Consider the following 23,366-nt stretch of genomic DNA (forward strand, 5'->3'; position numbering starts at 1 on the left):
CTTAACAAAATTATCAGGTCATTTTTTTTTGGTTGATTATATTAGAGGCCAAGTTTTCCCCTGTAAAATTAAAGGGATCATTTTTCTATAACCTGACCTACCAGTTCCTAGAATATGCTGCATCCTATCAAGATACTTATACGGGCTATTAGGGTTAGTTTATATTTAAAAAAAATATGATGGTGTATTACATTCAAATATTGTCACCGGTATATGCAGGGGTAATGGCTAAATGTCGGCTAATTCGGCTCAATTTTCAGGCAACTGCCAGAAAAAAATCCGTTAAAACTAAGGCGTATTAATTTATATCAGTCTTTTCAAATTTGAGATGCTATCTTTTTAAGGAAAACCCCCGAGATCAAAGTGTCATGCTATCTTTTTAAGGAAAACCCCCGAGATCAAAGTGTCAATTTTCGTCTATAAACTAGGTTTAGCCGACTGAAAATTGACTGAAACGGCTAAAAAATATAGTTATTACCCAACTATAGTATTAAGTAATTTCATAACCGTGTTTTACATCGAATTTAAAATAATATAATATAGGTATTACAGCTAATGGCGATATAGGCTTAATTTAGAATTTAAATTATTTCGAATATACCTTCTTTTTTTTCAAGTTAATTTCTAATCGCGAATAATATTAAAAAATAAAAATAAACTCACCCTTTAGCTCTTATAATCAAATAATTATTTAAATATAAAAACAAAATACAATAAATAGAATGGGCTGATTAATCTTATAAGTGAGCATATAGATTTAGTAAAAACACAAAAAAAAGTAATAGTCTTAACCATTTGTCATTTTGTCTTTTTTTAATGAAAATAAATCTAAGCTGGACCCTAATAATAACTTTACGCTTAGAGGGGCAGTAAGAATAAGAATGTTGCTTAAAGCTAATCATCCCTCCCCAATAGTCCTAATGCTTATCCACATCACATAAATCAACTCCTGCACATACTAGGGTTTTCTAGAGTGAACTATTGAAGTGATAAGAGTAGGGGCAGTCATATGGCTGCTAGCAGACAGACAAAAAATATATATAATAAACTCTAGGAAATTACACCCGACCGACCTTGCTACTTTTTATACTTGTCACACCAATTTGAATTTGGTTTATATAATGGGGGTTATTACTGATTTTTCATCTTCTTTTCTTTCTTTCATTATTTAGTATTTTTTTCTTAACCACACCTCTTCTATTCATCCTAAATATGGCGCAATCATCCCCCGGTAAAAAACCGTCAAAGTATTATAAATTTGTAATAGGGTTTTGAGTGAAAATTTTGCCTTCATTTTTGTTTGTCGATGATTTAATTTGGCATTTTAGAATTGAAAAGAAAAATATTACCTCATAAATGTGGTAATTTTTCTATACATTTTTTAAAAAAAAAATTAGACAATCTATAAGTTTAGAGTCTCAGGAGCTTGATGGAAACTCCTTTAGGGTTACAATTTAATGTAAATTTCTTTCTTTTTTTCTTTCTTTCTTTCATACAATATATTTTTTTATTCAAAAAAATATTTCCGTAAAGTTTATTTGGTTTGAAAAATATATAATATTTATCTTTTTAAAAACCATATAAAATTATTACATTTTTTTGCCTTAAATTATGAATGAGTATATAAATATCGTAGATGATAATAATGGTATATAGTATTATAATCTATAAAGTATACTTAATATTAATAAATATAGTTACTTAATATAAAATAAGTTATTACAAACGTTATGGTTGTGTACAATATTGTAATAAAAAAATATTTATATTAGTAACGAAAATTCTAATTAAAAAAAAGAAAATATAAATAAATTTTTAATAGTTATATTTATTATACACATAGCAATTTTATTTAATCATAAAATTAATGTCCCTTTTTTAAAAACCCTATATTGTTTTGTCTCCCTCGTACCCTATCCCTAAGCCTTCTTCAGCAACTAATTTTATACCATTTTATATATAAAAGCTATGATAAATAAATGACATATAATACCTACTAACCCAGACTGTTTTAAATCATTAAACTACATTAAAGAGTGTAGTGCATACACAACGAAGGCAATTAAAATGCATTTCGAAGAAATGTAGGTAAACTATAACTTACATTCATTGATGACTAAAGCTGACTTCAATGTAATAAATGAATCCTCATCTAGAGTAGTATTAATTGTCATTGCATGGAACACTTAGGTGTTAGGGTTACAGAAGGAGGATCGATAAAAAAAAAACACAAAAATTGTCTTTTCTAATTGCAAAAAAAAAAAAATACAAAAAAACGATAGGTTTAAAAAAAAATTAAATTCTGAAGAATAATCTTGCTAAAAATGGTGGCGGGTTAAAACTTTAAAAAAAATCAATAAAATTAATAATAATAAATAAAAATTTTATTTTTTATTTGTCAACAAAAAAAAATAATGTTTTATTTTAATTATTTAATGTATCACATTCTTTTTGCACAAAATATAAAGAATATTGCTATCTTCTTAGAAACTTAATAGAAGGCTTTTTTGAGCCAAGCCAACACTTTAAAATGCGTTTTAAAAGACCTTTCTTTATAATAAAAATAAAATAAAAAGGGTTTATGTTTTTTTTGGTGGTTATAATTTTTAAAATTTTCTATTTGTCAGAAGTAGGGAAAATTATCTAATTCTTGATTTACTATCTTTGATTTGGCAATTGGGAGATGGCTACTTGGGCCAGCAATAAATTTCAACGAATTTTTATAAAAATTTACATTTTTTTTAAATGGGTGACAAACAAAAAATAATTATTATACGCTTTCGTTGTTTTAGCGAGAGGAGAAGGTTAAAAAAAAAAGCAAAAAATTTACAAAAGTTTAAAAGAAAATTATTTTAAGTTGTAATAAATTTATTTATTATTATAAATATAATATAAAATTGAGTATATTTTGGCGTTAATTATTTTTTTATTTAAAAATATTTAATAAATCATATGAGATAAATTGGATAGTGAATCCGTAATACTGATATCGCTATTGTGGTGGTTTAACATACCTTGGTGACCATTGTCGTTAAAGCTATTATTGCTGCTATTGTTATGATGATGGCCACCGCCGTCACCCGCTAATAGCATGCCGTTCTTTTGACTAGACTTCTTGTTTTTCATCCGCCTGTTTTGAAACCAAATTTTGACTTGCCTCTCCGTCAGGTTGAGATTTCGCGCCAATTCCCAGCGTTTTTGCTTGGAAACGTACGCGTTATAGAGGAATTCTTTCTCGAGCTCCAGAGTTTGGTATTTGGTGTAAGGTCGTCGTTTCTTGCGGTTGTTACCGTTGGTAGGCCATTCTATAGAATCAATAAAATATTAATATTATAAAATGTCAGTTAGGCGGATAGTTTGATTTAGCATTGTTTTATAATTTTGTTATTTTTTGTATTTCAAATCATCGATTTTATCATGGAATGCATTCCAATAGGTATAATAATACCCACCGTATAAAATTTCAGACAATTATATATAATTGAACTTTTAAAATTTTTTTTAATTTACATTAAAAAAATATGGAAACATAATTTATAGGGTGGGTATTTCTACACATATTGGAATGCGTTTCCATAAATTCACATCTTTGAATTTTAATAAAAGGCGCTCGATTAATGATTTAAAATGGAAAAAACCTACTGTACATGTCGGGCCTATCAAACTATCACCTTATCAAAATGTCTGTATATACATACTAGCATTATTGTTGTATATAATTAAAGAACCTTTAGAATAAGAGTAATGAAGAAGTTAGGAGATTGGAAGGGTTGGAATACTAAGTTGGATCAAAAGAATCTGCAGGAGAATGATGAGCCTAAATTTTTTTATGATGCTAAAAAGAATGGCGCAAACCAAAAAAAAATTAATAATTTCCAAAAAATAGAGATATTTCAAAGTTTTCGCACTTTTTGTACGTTAAAAATTGTATTGTCTACTTACGAATTTTTATAAATTCCGAACATTTTTCAATATTTTAAGGCGATACCCTATATATAATTTATGGCTATTATAATTAATGCAGTTTTAATACACTACTAAACGCCTCATTTTCTCAAAATACTAGATGATTCAGGCAAGACCGACACTTGAAGCGCTTTATGACTAAATCAAAATTGGTAAAATCCTTTTTTTTTGGCTAAATCTTGGGGATTATTCTTATAAATCTCGAGGGTTAGTTAAGATTTTTTGGCGATATTGATTTGGACGTAAATTGAGGTTTGCGATAAAGCAATAGGGAAGACCGGGGTATGATTGAGCGGGTAAAAATGGTAACACGAATAACTTTTTAACCCCTTGAGCATAAAGACCTTAAATTTGGAAGTGAGGATATTATTTTTATTTTTATATTTAAATTTATTATCTATGTTCATCTTTTGAAAAAACTTTCCAGGTTTGATATATTTTACCAAAAACCCTTATTTACCCAAAAATTATATAAAATTATTCTCTAGTTTTGTTTTTGGCGAAATATATCTAGACTCATAATTAAAAATAATTTCCATACGTGTTCCTTAAAGTCATAGCTATATAAATTTATCAAAATCTTATAGCTTAACTAAAAGCACCCAATAACGTTTTATGTAATATATCACCTTAGGGTAAAGTTATTATGGGTAAAATGGTTAAAATATGTTTCGATTAGATATTCTTGAACAAAAAAGAAAAATTAATAGTTTGCGGTTACTTGGAATAAATTTAAAAATAACCGCAAAGGGTAAAAATAATTGAAATACATACGATATGCCTAAAATAGGAACACTCAAAATGTGCTATTTTTGTTTTAAATGAATGTCAAAAATTGCAATGTTTTGTTCAATAGAACAATTCAATTTTATTTTAACCAATTTATCCTAATGCTTGGCCATTTAACCCTGGGTTATGGGGTAAAAATGGCACACTTCGCATAATTGATCATAGCTCAGAACTCGGTCTCGGATCCCTGAATAAAATCCTCTGGATCGGTTAGAGAATATCTTTTATCGGATTGGGACTAGCATAAAACAAAATAAGTAAGATGAAAGGGGAACGTGGTTCATTTTGAGCCGATTTTTAAAAAAGGGCTAACTCGAATATTTTTTAGGCAGAAAAATAATTAACTAATCCCTCAAGATTTCGTTAATAGATATCCGAACCTTTGTGCTATCATCTATAAATCATAATCTTCAGGCTGGTGTAATATTTTTTTTTCGGGAATATTGAGTTAAGGCCGTTTTAATAATAAAACTAATGTTTTATATATAAATAACCAAACCAACAATTATTTTCTTAAAAAAAAAATATGTATTCAAATTATAAAACTATTATAATTATATAACACTTTTATTAACCAAGGATCAAAAAAAAAGAAAGAACAATAACTTAAAAATTGAAATTCATATATATATAATATACCATGATTTACAGTCGGTTATTTTATTTTTTTTTTGAAATATGAAATTATATACATACATATAAAAAATATATAATACATATTTAATTTAAAATTTTTAATAATTGAAACATTTTATAATGTGTTTTCTTTCATTTTGAAATTTTTTTTTTAATCTATACTATTATTTTATAAGAATAAAAAAATAAATAAGTTTTTCCGAGAGCGGTTTCAATCCCTTTTATATAAATTATATTATCCAATCCAATTGTATATATAATAAATTAATCATTTTATTTTGTTCTTTTTTTTAAATTTAATTCCCTTTTTTTCATCTTTTCTCCCTTCCTTTGGCCGATGTCGGCATCGGAATACCTTTGCCCGGCCATGCAGATTCCTAACCAATCAATCATCATCAAAAAAAACAAAAAAAAAATCGCGATTATAATAATAAATTTTTCTTTTACAAAATAAAAAAACAAATATTTTTTAAAAAATATTTTTTTCGGCTAAAAAAAAATCTTAATAAATAAAATTATATATATACGAATAAATATTCATAAGCTAGAAAATTTGAAAGGCGGTTTCTTTACAATTTTCTACTTCTTTAAAAAAATATAATTATAAATTACAAAATAAAAAGAGTTAAAAAGCTTTTTTTTATTATTATCATTATATTATTAATATACCTTTTTTTCTTTCTATTTCTCGTTTTAATGTTGTTTAAAACGGTTGAATTTTTGTTTTGTAAAGAAAAACGGCCAATTCAAAAATTTTACGGAACACTGGAAGATTTAAGCTCATAATGGAAGAAAGGTTTGTGGAGTTTTGGAACAATCTAAATTCGCGAAATCTACGAGATTCACATAATATTAAACTTAAAATCGGTTAAATCAATTCCTTTTCTTTCGTTCGGGATAGGTTCTAAATCGCCTAAAAATTGGAAATTTCTCTTTACATTTAATTGATATTAATTAGATGCTAAAAAGTGTAAACACTTTGTATTTAAGTTCGAGTTTTCAGAAAAATTACTAAAAAAAATAGTGGAAATTTTATCATTACTCCCAACTTGGGGGAATTCAAACTTGGAATATGGATGATATTTCCTCCATTTTTAGCGATTTTTTTAAAATTCTCAACTTAAATACGAGTGTTGTTAATTTTAAATTTACTTTAAAAAGTTTTCTAGGAGATATAAGCGAGATTCACAATATTTTAGCTCATTTTAAGCGATTTAGAAACGGGAACCGCCCGTTCTTTCTTTTTCTTCTTTGTCAACCTTTTTTTTCAAAAATTTTACCGAAAAAAAATAAAATTATTATAAAAATTATTGGGCATAAGAAAGCGTAAAATTAAACAAGTTTTTTAAATATATAATATCGAAAAAAGGGGGGTTTATATAAATTTTTTATCTTTAATATAATATATATTATAAACATAAACAAAAATAAATGATTTACTGGGCGGTACAGATATCAAATAAAAATATTATTTTCTTTCTTCTTTTGTTCTTTCTTTATAAGTTTCATTTATATTTTATATATTTTTTTTAGACATATAGACAATTTTCATTTTTTAAAAAAAATTACAAAAATATAAAAATGGGAAAAAATCAAAAATTTATATATAATGTACTTCATTTCAATTTATTTCTTTTTTATCCTCAAATTCTTATATAATATTTTGTATTAAATTTATATTTTTATTATTATATTTTTGAAATATAAAAGTTTTTCTTTCTTGTGTTTATATCACCGCCCCTATAATAAATAACATCAGGAAAAAGTAAATATAATATTTTTTTAACATTATAAACTTTTTTAATTATAATTTTCGTATTTTTATTATTTTTTTTATTTTTTTTAGGGGTAGGAAAAAATAAAAACAAATTTGATAAAAAAAAATATTTTGCTTATTTTCAATAATAATATAGTGATGTTAGAGATTATGGCGTAAATGACATTATAATTAATAACCTAAAGCGTCGCTTAAATGCGAATCAGCTAAACCCGCCATTTTGGTAACCCATGTACTAATTCTCATGTTTAAAAAACTTACTATTAAATTGATAACTTGCTTCCTCGATGATCAGGCAATTCTTTGAATAAAGTTTGCGACATAAGAATAAATTGGTCTCTCGTTTAAAATTTTTTAATAACGATATGGGTAACCAAAATGGCGTCCCCAGCTGTTTTGATTGATGCACACTTTTAATGAATGCATCGTGACCGTGAGTCTAGGTATTATTATATGTCATTGGGCGTATTCCCAAAAAAATATTACGACTCAAGTTAGTGTTGTTAAACCGACCGCCATATTTAAAAAACGGCCCGGCCCGATTAAAATATTAGCCAAGATAATATTATGTAGTATTTGTTACTCAATTCAAGTCGATTTTCTAAAAATCGCTAACCTGATATTTAATTCAGAAAAAATGTTACACAAGCCCAAAAATTTTGCTTATAGATTGGCAAAAAGGTTGGGGATTCCTATAAGCGAAATCCTCGAAACTTTAGTCAATATGAATCAGGCAAAAATTTTTTTAAATCATGGTCCAAACAAGATCTAGTCTGAGTGAATGTCGGTTCTGAGATTTGGTTAGATAGGTTAACTGAACTAGAAATATTCTCTTCCTTCCAATACCCATGTGTTAAAATTATTAAACTCTGGTCTTCGTTAACAAAAAAGCATACTTTTTTTTCTTCTTCAAAAACTTAACATTATAACTTATATTTAATTAAACTGTGCGTGTTTACGAAATTTTTTAACTTAGTTTTGTTCAATTTCCCGAAGATGGGATTTAAAAGGGAAGAAGAAAAAAAAATGATTTCCAAAAAACATTTAGACACAACTATATTCGTATTATATAATATCTGATTGTTTAGACCTCAAAGTTAAAAATTTTATATAAGATAGATTCATTACCAATCATTGGACATAATCTCTCGCGATTATATATTTATCGGTTCCCGTTCTAAATCGCGAAATCAAATTGGGAATATGGATAATATTTCCTCCATTTTTAGTAATTCTTTTAAAAAAAACTCAACTTAAATACAAGTGTTTACTTCCCTAGCATCTAATTAGTATTAATTACAAATTTATTTTAAAATTTTTCCAAGCGAAATTCCCAATTTTTAGCGATTTAGAACCTATCCCTACTTATCGTGTCTTATCTTCATTTATAAGTTAGACTTATTATATTTATATATATCATATGGGGATATGGAATCCATGGGGGTTCGGAATCTCTTGATTTTAAATCCTTTACCGAGGGCGATTTAAAAAAATTTTTAAATCCAATTTAACCTGAAGTGTATTCTTGCATGTGTAGAGTATTTACCCTATAAATTTCAACCATATATAAAAATTAATATAAATTTAGGAGTAGTTCTAAAGTTCATTGCAAAATTGTTTGAAATCTACAGTTTGTGGTACTCTGTCGAAATACAATTCATGTAATCTTCAAAATCTAAGAATCGCCCTTAATAAATGATTTAAAATCGAAAGATTCCGAATCCCCACGGATTCCGTATCCCCGTTATGACGTATAATAGCCTTTTTTCTTTTAAAAAGGTTTATAAAAAAAAAATAACCGAGAATATCATTTTCTTAGAGTTGAAAAGAATAAAAACAAATAAAATGTATAAATAAACTAATATGGAAAATGGGAGAACATTTTCCCACCATATTCTTTTCATTGTCAGCTGACATCAAAGATGGGTATAGATAGGGGTTTGAATTTATATTTCTTTTTATAAGATCATAAGGATCTTTAATCCCTCTCTAGGCAAAAATAAAATTAAGAATATCTGGCGTACATAAAATTGGTATATAATAAACATAATTTTTTTCCCATTTTTATTCAAATGATTTTTAGATTAGAAAAATCAAAAAGATCAAAGAATATATATAGATAGACTAATATTAAAAAAAAGAAGTTTAATCTAATCAACGCATTTTTCGCAAATATATTCAAAATTTTTTTTTTTTTTAAAAAAATTAGAAAGATAGCCGATATGATTTATTGATTCTGGGAGGAATAAACAAATGAAAAGGTATTTTATCAATATTCTTTGTTCATTTTGTGTCATGCCAAAGAGTTGAGAACTTTTTATAATAATCATTGTTCTCTAATTATTTCTTTCTTTTCTTTCTCTCTCTCTTGAGGTTAGAATGTGTGTTTTAAATTAAACAAAGTATAAAAACGCCTACAAATAATTTTTTTTTTAGATTTCCATATGTTTTTGTTATTATAATATTGGTTTTCAAAAATATAATTCACATGAATTTATTAATAATTCTAATATAACTAAAATATCTTCTTATAAAAAAGGTTTTCGCAAAGCCTAAATAAATTTTTTTTTTATCTATGGTCAAATTTTGCCTAATACCTACCCCCCCCCCTCCTCATCAATAGAAAATATTAATTATGTAATGCATATCGTATCCCTTTGATTATAAGCATAATTTTAATCATAGATATCCAATAGCCGATCTTCTGGTATTATTTTTTAAATAGATAGAATTTGTTGGATTTTTTCACTATTCAATTTGCAAATTATTTGTTATACTTAGTTAGGAGAACATTTGGACCCTCAGACTCATTTTCGAGCGATAAATATAGTTAATGAATAATTAAAAAAGAAATTGAAGAAATTTACAATTTAAAAATATTTGGAAATAATATTATATGAAAAAAAATTAATGTAAATTTAAGTTTTCTTGTGTCATAAATTGTCTGGAATTTATAGGGTGGGTATTCTACATTTAATTGGAATGCATTTCCGAAAAACCCCATTTTTTTAAAAAAATTTGATAAAACGCGCTCAAATAATGATGTATAAATCCAAAAAATAATTACAATCAAACTATCGCTTTACCAAAAAATGTTACCCCAGTATATATCTTATGGTTTTAACCCAAAGGCTCGCCCATTGTTTCATAAAATTTAACCTGTTCGCTCCGCCGACCAATGTTTAAAATCTATTAGAAAGGCCTGGGCGAGCTATAAAAAAACCCCGACCATTGTAGCCTTCTACAACACGCTCCGTTTCTGCAGTCTTAAATGGAACAATCTACGAGATTGTGAAACCGTCAAGATGACTTAAAAATCTGATTATCTCATATTAGCCATTATAAACGAATTACCCATCATCAGAATTTTGGGAAAACAATAAAATTTGATGCCTAGATTAGTCTAGATTCTAGACACGCTTTATGTTTTAAATTGATAAATTCGATTTTTAGAAAATAGGCGCACTGAATTCCCCCAAACATACGATTTTAACTAGAAATATTTGGGGTGTACCCAGCTAGTGTTGTTAAACAGCTCACTCAATATTTTATCCAGAAAAATATTATGAAAGCCTAAAGATTTTGCTCTTAGATGGCACATAGGATAGAAGATCTATTAGCGAAATCTCGACGGTTAGGCAAAATTTTCCTGGATATGAAGTTTTAACAACATTAGTACCAGCTAGAAGATATACAGTGAGCGTGTTTTTATTAGCTGAGTTCACTTTAAACTCTAGAAGATCTTTAACGCGCCTTCAGTTGATTTTTTTTAAAAAAAAAAGCCCATTAGATTATTATAACCCTATTGATAAAATGAACAACTGTGCCTTATGAAGCTGGTCTGATAAAGAATCTAGTGGTAACAATTATCCATATAAGATGCAGTTGTCGTATCATGATCAGATGATTCTTTACTTTTAGACCTTCGGTCATTAGTTACGCATCTAATCACTTATAAATCCCGAGATATATGTCCTGCGTAGAGAAAGTGTAAAGACATTTATCCCTTCTGAAAGTTACATGTCCTTATAAATATCATTCCAAGCTAATAATATTTTCCCCCCTATGATAAAATTTATGGGGAAAACCCTACCTAATATCCCCTCTAACAAACTCCTGGTAAAGCCTATTCCCAAAGATGTGAGGGATGATTGAGATATGCATCTATTCCATTGTCTTATCAATAAATTGAATACAAGGAATGGAACAATTAGTAAATCACCTAGAGTGCATTATATGGGGGACTGTTCTATCACAATTTGAACCTCGAGATTCGTCACTTCTCAACAGCCGATCATGCTCCCGCTACATGGCATACGGCAGCCACATGTCTTGGGATTTGGCTTGCATTGATATTGTTGCCCCTTCTAATAGCAATTATTAATTCTGGAATTGTCAAAGAAAAAATATATACTCCTTTGTACTATACCATCTATTTCTTTTGATCGTAGACTCAACTTCTTGCATCTTCTGAATAAGCCAAAACACTTAATGGTCAGAAGCCCAAAATCTAAAGCCTCCAACTCTGCATTTACACTTAGCCATGAATTCGAGCTATCTGTGAATGCAAGATAAGACTCTTTTTAATTAAATAATAAAATTAGGAAATTATTCGTTATAATATTAATCATTCAAAAATTTTCTTTCTATTTGCCTATAGAGATGTTGAGCTTAATTATTTTTAACCCTTTTTTGTATTTTTATGTTATAGTGTTTAGGAATTCAAAAGTCTTGAAAAGTTTATAAATGTTTGAATTGACCAGAACAAAATGTCACCAGTTGAGAAATATCTCGAAAAAGCTGTTAAAGTAATATTTTAAAAAATGACTGATCGAAATAAAATATATATACTTCTAAGGGGCAAGAAACGTACAAAATCCGATCAAATGCCGGCCCGATATAAAACCCGGGTACTCGATAAAACCGATAATTATTTATTTAAACATAACATATTTCGATATTCTTCTTTTTTTTTGAAACCATCTATCAAAATACGATTAAAAAAAACAGTGGATGTTTATGACAAAATATATATATATAAAAGATTTTAATAAAATCTAGATTTAAAATTATCCCCAGATATGGCTGAAAAGAAATAAAATTGAACGTGGAATCTATTAACTATAAAAGATTAGGTCTACCCGAAACTGAAACAAACTTATCCTGTAATTCACAAGTTAGCGTTGAATTCACGGCGAAGTATATAAAAAATGATGTATTAATTCTGATTGAAAAATGGGCGGTTTATAAAAGGGCTTTATAGATCAATGTTAGGAATAATATATGGGCATAGACAAGAAAAATATTTTACAAGTCATTCTGGATTTAAACTTTTAAGGTTGGTTATTATTTTTTAAGAGAGATTTGATGGGGATATAGGTTTTTTAATATAATTTTTTACTAAATATATATATATACATGTAAAATGTTTCGTAAACGAAACAAAGGTTTAGGTATACTCTCACATGGTTTAAAATAGAGGTCTGCGAAGCCCGACCCGTTAAATGAATTTGTACAAATCGCGCAGCAACATTTATTAATCCCTGCTCGTTTAAATCTTACTAAAAATCCATAACAATCCTAATTTTTTTCTTTGTGTATTTTCCAGTAAAAACATTTTTTTAGATATTTATCTATACCTAATATTTCCCTCCAATGTCAATTAGGGCTTTTGATATCTTTCTCCTCTATGGTTACCTATCTCTACCCGTTTTATAAAATCAGTTCGATATCTGTATATAATGTATATATTGTGTATTTTGTTATCGAATTCGTAATCATAAATTAAAACTTGTTTAATTTACTATATATTATTTATAAATTTAAGTAATTTTTTTTGTTAGACAGCTCTTAAAGAAATACAAAAAAAAAATTAACATAATTATAATTTATCTTTCAAATAGTAAATTCAAAATATTAGAAAAGTTTGAAATTCAAAAAAATAAAAAAAAATCAATCAAAATTTTAATGCCCCGGGCTATATTAAAATTTTACGAAATCTCAGGGATTTCGCGATACTACTTTGCCTGATATTTTTATAATATTAAATTTTTTATCTCATGCCGGGCCCATGAATTTTTACGTACCACCTGACCCCAGCCCGGGGCCAGAATTTGCAGATCTCAAGTTTAAGGGAGGAGCAGCTTGTTAAATTAATATAATGTGATCCCAAATCTTCGGTAATTTCGTTAAATTTATTTTTTCACATAATTCCAAAATTTCATAGAAAGAAAGAAAGAAATTTTCTCCTCTCTTCTCTTCTCTTCTCTTCTCTTCTCTTCTCTTCTCTTCTCTTAAAGGTCTAGACATATATTATCGAAATCTCGAGGCTTAGGCAATATTTTTCTGGCTAAAAAATTGAGTTAGCCGTTTCAAAAAATCGGCTCAAAACGAGCCGTTTAACAACTCTAGTTTTAAATATATCGGCGTCTCAGTATATTTAAAATATATGTCTAAGTTCCAAAAATCGGTAATTTCCTCCCTATAGTTTCCCCAATTTTAATTTTATGTTCTTTTTTTGATCAAATATTATGTAGATTTTTTTAATAGTATTTTTAGAAAAATATTTTTTTATCCTATTTGGTTCATACATATAAATCAAGGTTGAGTTTTATTTTTGATATAGGTTAATCTTTGAATATAATCATAGCTTAATTCAAATAGAGTAATGATCTTAGGAAGAGAATTTTTTATTTTATTTTTTAATAATTACTGAAATAAGGATAAGGATTGAAGGGGTTACAGATATAGGATAGCCCAACTTTCTCTTCTAATTTTAATTTCAACTAATAATGACTTCAAAAAATAAATTTACGAAATATAATTAATAATTTCGCAGCAGGCATTTTTATGTTAAATTTACCATTCATTTTCCATAAAATGTATAACGTGTAAATTATTTTAATCTTTAAAAAAACTGCATAAATGTTCTAAAAATATTTACCCAGTAAAAAAAAATTTTAAACAGTGAATATGAAAGGATTAAAAAATATAGTCACCTAAATTTAAGTAAAATGATGGGCAGACAAATATAAGAGTTGACAGGGAACTGTTATATTATTGTAAAAATAATATATTGTTATTTTCAATTGATATTGTAAATCTTTATTTTTTTTTACTGTCTAATAATTTCATATTATATTTTGACTTTACATGTCCATTTAAATGTTTTTTATTTTGAGACGTCAATTTAACATATTATACCGATTACCGTGTTTTGATGATTTAATGAAACATATTGACGATTAAATTCAAACCCATTCATATAAAATGATAATATTTGCAAAAATAATTAAAATATAGACAAAGCATAATTGAAATTTCTTTTATTATTTCTTTTGTTGTACATTTGTAAAGATTATAATTATATATGCATGTGTTTTAATTATATCGTCAATCGTTTCATTAAATCATCACAACACTGTAATTTATTTGGCCAAGTATATATATATGCCTGTATTATGTATGTATACAACATTATTATTGAATTTTAAAGAAAATAAATAATATAATTCGTATATATATTATCAAAATATTATGGAATCAAGTCCCCCCCCCCTTACCTTGCAATAGGAACCAATATGCATACAAAAAATATATGTCTAGTAAATTTATTAAAGTAGAAGAAATAGGAAACATAAAAATAACATTATAATTCCTTTTTGAGAAATAAATATCCAATTAATTGAATTAGGGTCTGTATCTCGTAGACTTAATTTATTGTTAAAGGACCTAACAGATAAAATATTGTTAACTTAAATTTGAGAAAGCGCATAAAGTATTATAAAAAAAATATGTAAAATTCATCATTCTTTTACATATTTAAAAACAAATACTTAAAAGATTTCATTAAAGATTTCTTAGCCCAACTCGTTGGACAGTATAGTTTTTGATAATCAATAAGTATCTTTAAAAAAAATATTATAGATTTAATCTTCTAGGTAATGAAATAGTTTTTTTAAATGATATTTGCGCAACTATGCAATTTTATAAAGTCATTTTTACACGAAAAGACGTTAGTGGAAGCGGAAAAATTAAACATATGCATTCTCCTATTTATTCACATCAGAAAAATCTCTCCCGTAACGAAATTATATAGATCGAGCAATATATATAAAGGAAAATTTTTTGACGCTAGGACATAACATTATCCTGGTCATATATTTAAAATTTTTAAAGACAAAGAATTTTGATAAAGAATTAGATGTTAATAAGCCGATTTTCTGGAGACATTGCGAGACAAATTACAAATGGCTCATCGATTTTAGAGAGTCTGAAACAAATTAAATAATTGATATTATATCATAATATTGTTTAAAAAAATCAATATTGTAAAAAAAAATTTTTTTCTTACGGAAATTTCCCATTTTTTTTCCTATTTTCCACAAATTTCCCTCATTTATAGTTTCTCGGGGAAATTTACAACTCTAGTTATGAGATAAATACCCATTTTGAGGTGACCACAATCAATAATCACTCTTTACTTTTTTAACGATTCTTAAGAAGACATTTTATTATAAAATGACAAGTTATTATTTATTTACTCGTGTAAAAGTAAAACATACAATATTTAAAATTGCAGGAAAATATTTATATATATTTTATAATTTTAATTGCAAGATTATTGAATTTTGCCATTGATTTTGATTTAAATCATCAAAATTCTCCCTTATTATTATTATTTAATTTAAAATATAACATTATTCAAATTTTCTGGATATTTAATTTTTACAAAGATTGAATTTAATAAAATAATTATAATATATAAAATAATTACAAAAAAAAAATATATTAATTTTTATATCTTTTTTATTTATTTTCAAATAAAAAAATAAAATAAAACTGTTAGTAAAAATAAAAGTTTAAAATGGTCATTTTTTATGACATCTTTGTAACAAATTTTGAAACCTTTAGAAAGAATCTAAGATGGGGTACAATGGAATGGGGCTTTTAGCAAGGAATAAAATCTGGGAATATTTTTTTGAGGATATTTTATATTTTATGATGATTTGTGAAACCTTTAGAAAGAATCTGAGATGGGGTACAATGGAATGGGGTTTTAGAATCAAGGAATCAAATATGGGAATATTGTTTTTGAGGATAAAGAAAAAGCAATAATTTTTTTTAAATATATTTTATGATGTAGCTATTGAAAGAAAGATGATAATATAATATAAATTTTTAATTTTCATAATAAAAATTTTTTTTAAATAAACATTTTTAATTGCAAAAAAAAGTATTAAAAAAATTTTTTTTTTAACGATTATCATCACTTGTAATATAGTATAAATGGTAAATATAATTATAATAATATAAAATAATACATGTTCCAAAAAAAAAATGTTTCAAAAATCATTAAAATTAAATTTTAGAGGTGTATTTAAATATATTTTATTAGTATTCTTTATTTTTATATTTTTATATATCTTTTTTTACTACTATGAATATGACTGCTACTATTACTACTATACTACTATTGCTGCTAGAGCTATAAATACTGAATATCTTTTTTTTATAACATTAATAAAATAATAAAAAATGTTATAAAAAAAATATATAAAAATTTTATTATCAAAAATTATATGAATTTTACATATCAACAAAAATCTATTAAATTTAATATATATATCTTTTATAAAAAAAATTTATATATATATATTTTATATTTATTTTTCATTTTTGTAACTTTTTCCCAAGATATTTTTATATTTTTTTAGATTTCTTTAATTTAATTTCAAATATTAAAAAACAAAAATTACCTGTCAATATTTAAGAAAATATTTTTCAAGTTATTTTTCTAAATATACAAATGGAAAATTTACTATATCATCCAAAATTTATTATCCATTCTATTCTGAGGGAAGATATGGATTATTCAATCACACTCATTTATTTGCTGTTAGTCCTATGTTCTCAAAATTCCATTTCAAAATAGACTAATAATGAGGTAAAAATTCTTATATAAATCGCATCTTTTCCAAAAAAAAATTCTTAAAATAAAACACCCCGTTTTGTGGAAAAATAAACCAAAAAAATTTTTTTTTTATAATTTTTTCGTTTTTTCTTTGTTTAAAAAATTACATTATTATTTTTTTTCTTATGGAATTATTAAAATAAAAAAATGTATTATTTTTATTAATATTATATATATTTATATTTAAAAAAAATAAAATTTTATAAAAGGAAATTATCGATTAAATTAAATATATATTTTTTTTAATTCAAAAAGTAAAAAAGAAAATTGAAAAACTTCATAAAAGAAAAAAACAAATAAAATTACAAATGGTAAGTAATTGAAATTTAAAAAAAAAAGAAAAGAAATGAAATGAAGAAAATAAATTTAAAATAAAGAAAACTAACTAATTTAAGAAAAAAATAACAATTTTTATATCCTATTTTTATAAAAATGAAAATGAGAAAATAAGCAGGACAATTTGGCTAACGTACTTAAAAAAATTAATATATATACCTGTAAATCATACAAACATTTTAAGTTAATTAATAATGAGATTATGAGAAAAAATTTATATTTTTATTCTTTAAAAAATTACGGTTTGTTAAAGGTTTAGTTTATCTTTGATATTTTTTTTAACAACAAAATTAATTTTGAATTGCCTATTATATTATTTTTAATTTAAAAAAGTCATGAATTTGTGTTGGTTTATAAAAAAAAATTAAAATTAATCCAAGGTCGAGTTAAGACAAAGAAAAATTGGAATTGCAAAAAATTATACTCGTAAACATATAAGTTATTTCATAGGGGTTGTTTTCTTTGATATACCATTTTAGGCCAATTAAAATTACCCTCCCCCCTCCCTCTTTTCACACTAGTGTTGGTTAAAAAGGCCAGATTTTGTGTCATTCTTTAAAAAAAACGCTCCGATTAAAAGGATTTTTAGCTAACTAAAATAACATCATGTAAGTCATATTTAACAAATCTCGAGGGCTCCCACAATATTATTTAGGCTAAATCAAAATCGGTGCATTTTTAAAAAAATCGATCCAAAGTGGGCTTTTTAAACAACATTATACTACTTACTTTCCATAAAATATATAAAATATTGTCAGTTATTAAAAGATCTTTTAAAAGAGAAATAAGTTAAATGCTTAAATGTCTTGCATTAAATAAAATGTACGAAGGGAAACGCTAACTTAGCAAAATACTGGCAAAGGATGGGGGGGGGGTGGTATAAATATGCATTTTAGGTATATATATCAGAGGCCTGCAGGCCTGGCTCTAAACCCTAAAGCCAAATATTTGAAATCGCAATTATTAGCTATAAAAATCAAAAATAAATATAATATATTTTTTAAAAATCCGGGCCGGGTCGTTATATATATAAGAATTATCCGATATATTATTAACATATAAATGGGAATTACCCGGAGAATTGCAAGAAGATTGGGAAGCGTTACCGGCTTCGTTATAACTATCGTCATTGATACCGGTAGCCGATCGAAATTCGGAATGAGGCAAATTTTGGTTATTTTCATCTTCTCCGTCGTCTCTCGTTGACTGAAACAGTAACATATTGTTCCGATGTCTCTTACCATCATTACTAATGTAATTCCCGTAATTAGAGTATTCGGTGTAAACCACTGGGGAAGATTTGATTTTAATAGTTCCCTTGAGTGGGTCTTCCTTTACGCATCGGGTCACGGGTTTATTAGTTGGATCACAGTTATCATCTAGGGAGGTTAAATTGTGACACCCTCCTCTGTCATCGCGTCTTTGGTAATAAGTTAATTCGCCGTCAATACAGTAAGGGGGCACCTTTTGATGTAAAGCGGAGGCGGAGGATAGGTGAGAAGAGTCAGGGGAGGCCTCCAACCCTCCTTCTTCTTCGCCCACTTTGTTATCCGGATGGAAGGGTAATGGTAGGTCGTTATCGCGACCACTGCCGTATATGTTACTGACGTTATTATTGGAAAATGGGCCCTCGTGATTTTGTACAGGGTGAAGAATTATGTTAGAAGAATTTAAATTATAAGAAGGTTCGGCCGAATTTTCGTTGAGGCATTGATTGTTGGAAGGCATGTAATAAGGGTTGGGGTGATGGTGGTGATGCAATGTAGGCAAATGAGAAGGCTCTTGAGTCATTTGAGTTGGGTAGGGCCAGGTGTTATTATTGTACCTAGAAGGGGCGTGATGAGGCGACGGTGGATAATTGTTGTAAAAAAAATTGCCAAAATTGACGTGGTGATGGGTCGGGCAATCGTTGGAATTCAAACCGCTCAGATAATATGGCGAAGCTTGACTATTAACTCTGTGATGGTTATAGTGTGCCATTCTAGCGTTGGCTAAATGGTATGGGTCATTGGTGCGATTGTTGGAAGAGGGAGCATAAAGGGGATGGTACTCGTTTTGATTCTTGTAGTGCAAGATATGATGGTGTATCGATGGATCCTGGGTATTTTGGAACCTTGAAGAACAGTATTCCTGTATATCGTTGTTGTACTTATTGTAAGCGGGTGGCAAGTCAGATGACAGCGATTTCGCGTTAGGGATATTGTAAGGCGAATCAGATTGTGATTCTGGCTTTATTTCACCGATAGACCTCGGTTGTTTATGGTGGATAGTTGTAATGTCGCTGAATTTGCTCTTAGGTTGAGTATAGTCCAATGATGCCGAATAAGAAGAGGAAGATGAATATAAAGGGTTAATACTGTGAATCTTGGATGATGGGTTTTGCAGGAGTGAATACGGGTATGGGTAGAGGGCCGAATAAGGATACAAGCAAGGAGCCGTGTCAATTAACGAATTATCGCATACAGTAACACAAGTTGTTATAAAGGCCATAGGGCTCGTAGAAGAATCGATTGTTCTATCGATCGAAATAGAGGAAATGTTGTTACCTTGATGCATTAATTGATTTTGATTATTCCGCCCAAAGTCTTGGTAAAAGTTATTGAAGTCGTCGCTGTCTATGCCTGTCATTTCTTTTTTGACGTTAATCGAGTTGATGGATTCTACGTTCATCGATGGTTGGTTTCTACAAATTTTTTGACTAAATGATGATGTATCATCGCAAACAAAAAAGAGCGGTTGCGTATTGACAGCGGGGCTCCTCACATGGTCATCATCTCCATTGTTATGAACGCCTCCTTCATTATTACCCCGTTTATTATGGGCCTTATATTTTTCGCGGTCGCTGGTACCTTCGGCCAGACCGGGGCCTCCTAAATTTGGGTTACTGTGAGATAAGAGATTTGGTTCGAAATAATACTGGGGATCTGAGTGAACGTTCATTTGATTATTTATTACGGGTGATGTCTCTACTGGAAGCACGTCGAAAGATCGGTAATCATTGTATAGCTGTGATGGCCAGTGTTTGGTGACCATTGACCTTTAACGCTGGCGGTAGCGCGATTGGGTGATGCTTTAAATCTACGAATCAAAACATCCGCGGTGTAAATCATAAAAAAATATGTTCACTTTTTTTTGAAGGGTTTAAAAATAGATTTATTGGGATCACATATGATTTATTATTTATTTATTTATTTTAATGAATATCATGCAATTTTTGCTTGTTAAATTTTCATGGTATTTAATTACATTTTACTACTATTTTTGATTTGTAACAAACTCTAAATAATAAATCTAAGCTAATTAAATTTTTATATAATAAAAAGATTTTAATTTTATTTTATCATGATAATCTATAATGTAGTATTTTTTATTTTATTTTATTTTATTTTATTAAGATATTTAGTATTATACTAAAATAAAATAGCAAAAATTATTTATTTAAGTTTTTTTTATGATCGAAAAATGATTAATAAAAATATTAACTAAAATAAATTTTTTTTTTAATTATAACATTTTTATAGATAATTTTATTTTTATAAAACAAAATTTACAAGAATATTTTTAAAAAAATTTGGAAAAAAAAATATATTTTTATTTTATCAATAATAAATATAAATAAGAAATTATAAATTTTATATTTTTTTTAAAAAAAAAATATGATTGACAGTTTATTTTTTATTCTGTGTTTTTTTTATTTTTAGATTGACATTTCATAATTATAAATAATATTAAACTTCTTTTTTTTTAATGTTGAGCGACTAAGCTTATATAAAAAAATTGGTTACTCATCGCAACATGCTATTGCTAATAGGTTAATTGAAAGTTATCCCTAAAATATTTGATTCCAAAAGGCATCGCAACATGCTATTGCTAATAGGTTAATTGAAAGTTATCCCTAAAATATTTGATTCCAAAAGGCATCGCAACATGCTATTGCTAATAGGTTAATTGAAAGTTATCCCTAAAATATTTGATTCCAAAAGGTAATTAATATGAAAAAGACAGTGGCAAGCCCGCTTTGACTGACCCATGCCTTGGAGTTTTTTCAACCAGATTGATATCAATATTTTATATAGTTCTATCTACACTCCACCAAAATAACTAATTACCTTAAAATTTTCATTGATAGTTTTTTAGAAGGCTCTCAAAAGTTTCTAGGAGCTATTCAGGGTAGTGTTATGTCCCTGGGCGAAAATTTTATTAGCCCTTTAAAATCTTCCAAATTAAACCTAAGCTTGTCAAACTAGGTTTGTCATTTTTTAAAAATTGGATTCGTGTATAAGCAGCTAATTAGATAATATTTAGGTTAATTTATATAATATTTATGCAAATAAAATTTAGCTGCCCCAAGAATAATCTAATTTTGGTTCCCCTTAGGGCGCCTAGAAATTTTAGTGACAATTTACAAAATCCTTTTTATTTGAACGAAAACGAAACGGTGAGCTAGCGATACTGACGAAATATAAACAAATTACTTATAGGTTGAACCATTTTACAGTAATTTCTGAATTTAATATGATAGGCTGCATTTCTACAATAAAAATGTCAAATTCATTAAAAAAAATTCTGAGCCGTTTGAAAACAGAAATTTAGAAATTTTTTTTTGTATTACATATTATGGGCAAAATTTCTTGGCAGAATTTCCCAATATTTATTTGGTAGGTATAAACATGCTTGAATATGTTTCAGGTATAATCAGAATTTTATCTAAAATAGTGAGTACAATAAATGATTTAAAATTGAAAATATAACACCTTGATGTATAAATATTATATCGTCAATTCGCATGATCAAGTTATACGATATTGACTTTTTAATATCTTATTCAATTCCCATATTGCCAGTAAATTAAAAATGGCTTCAAATTGTCTGAAATTCCTATTCTCCACACTGGAAAAACATATTCTGTTGAATCAGATTCCGGCAAATGATCTTGCTATTTACCAAAACTACATATAATTTATATATCCCGTTTTATTAATTTTATAATATATCGAATTAATTTTTCTGTGTATGTTTACTATACCCAATTCGGTCATTTAGTTCATTTCATATTTCCATACATAAAATAATATATAAACCCAACTAATATTCTAAGTTGCTTGCTCTACATCACAAGTTAAACATTACGCATCAAGAATATCATTTGCTTTTTAACTAATCAGTAATAGATAGCAGAAATCCAGTGCCTCCAGGGTGAAAATTTCTAGTTATGAACTTGTATCTTGAATTTTAGTATAAGAATTTCTTTCTCTCTTTCTTTCCTCCTTCCTTTCCTTTCCTTTCCTTTCCTTTCCTTTCCTTTCCTTTCCTTTCCTTTCCTTTCCTTTCCTTTCCTTCCTTTCCTTCCTTTCCTTTCCTTCCTTTCCTTCCTTTCCTTTCCTTTCCTTTCCTTTCCTTTCCTTTCCTTTCCTTTCCTTTTCCTTTTCTTTTCTTTTCTTTTCTTTTCTTTCTTTCTTTACAAAAAAACAAAAATGACCTGAATGAAACATATGCTAATCACATTTTAAAAAATTGGAGTTGTTTATATCAAATTATTCAAAGAATGAAATTGTTACAATATGCATAGCACAAATAGCCCATTAATTAAATATAATTTTAAAAATACAAATATCTCCAAAATAATGATATACTTTATGATTGTCGTCAGTGTGACTGTACTAATACGAAAGTACCTATATGCAAACTAAAAAAAAATAATCACTTGATTTTTTGTCCTAAAATCGTCAGTTTTTTATTGAGATCTGATTGTTCAAACCTTTTATAAAACTCAGAGCGATGACTTTGAAGGTCTGAAAGGTTCTAGTATTGCCTTGCTACTGAAGAACAGTTATTTGTATTCGAATCTCAAATTATTTCGCTGTCCCGATTTATTTTGGAAGCGCATAG

At 27.2% G+C, this 23,366-nt stretch overlaps 1 protein-coding gene across 1 annotated transcript; it reads right to left on the reverse strand.

Annotated features, from left to right (window-relative positions):
* Positions 1–2,181: 2,181 nt before the first annotated feature.
* On the reverse strand, positions 2,182–20,732 carry LOC135930587 (GATA zinc finger domain-containing protein 14-like). The gene is made up of 2 exons (XM_065467431.1): positions 18,551–20,732; positions 2,182–3,305 (listed from the first exon to the last, which is right to left on the reverse strand). The coding sequence occupies exons 1-2, from the start codon at positions 20,508–20,510 to the stop codon at positions 2,941–2,943; spliced, it is 2,325 nt and encodes a 774-aa protein (XP_065323503.1). The 5' UTR covers positions 20,511–20,732; the 3' UTR covers positions 2,182–2,940.
* Positions 20,733–23,366: the final 2,634 nt, after the last annotated feature.

The sequence above is a fragment of the Gordionus sp. m RMFG-2023 genome, chromosome 5, assembly GCF_954871325.1.
Source record: "Gordionus sp. m RMFG-2023 chromosome 5, tfGorSpeb1-WG-v2, whole genome shotgun sequence".
In the NCBI taxonomy this organism is placed as follows: domain Eukaryota; kingdom Metazoa; phylum Nematomorpha; class Gordioida; order Chordodea; family Parachordodidae; genus Gordionus; species Gordionus sp. m RMFG-2023.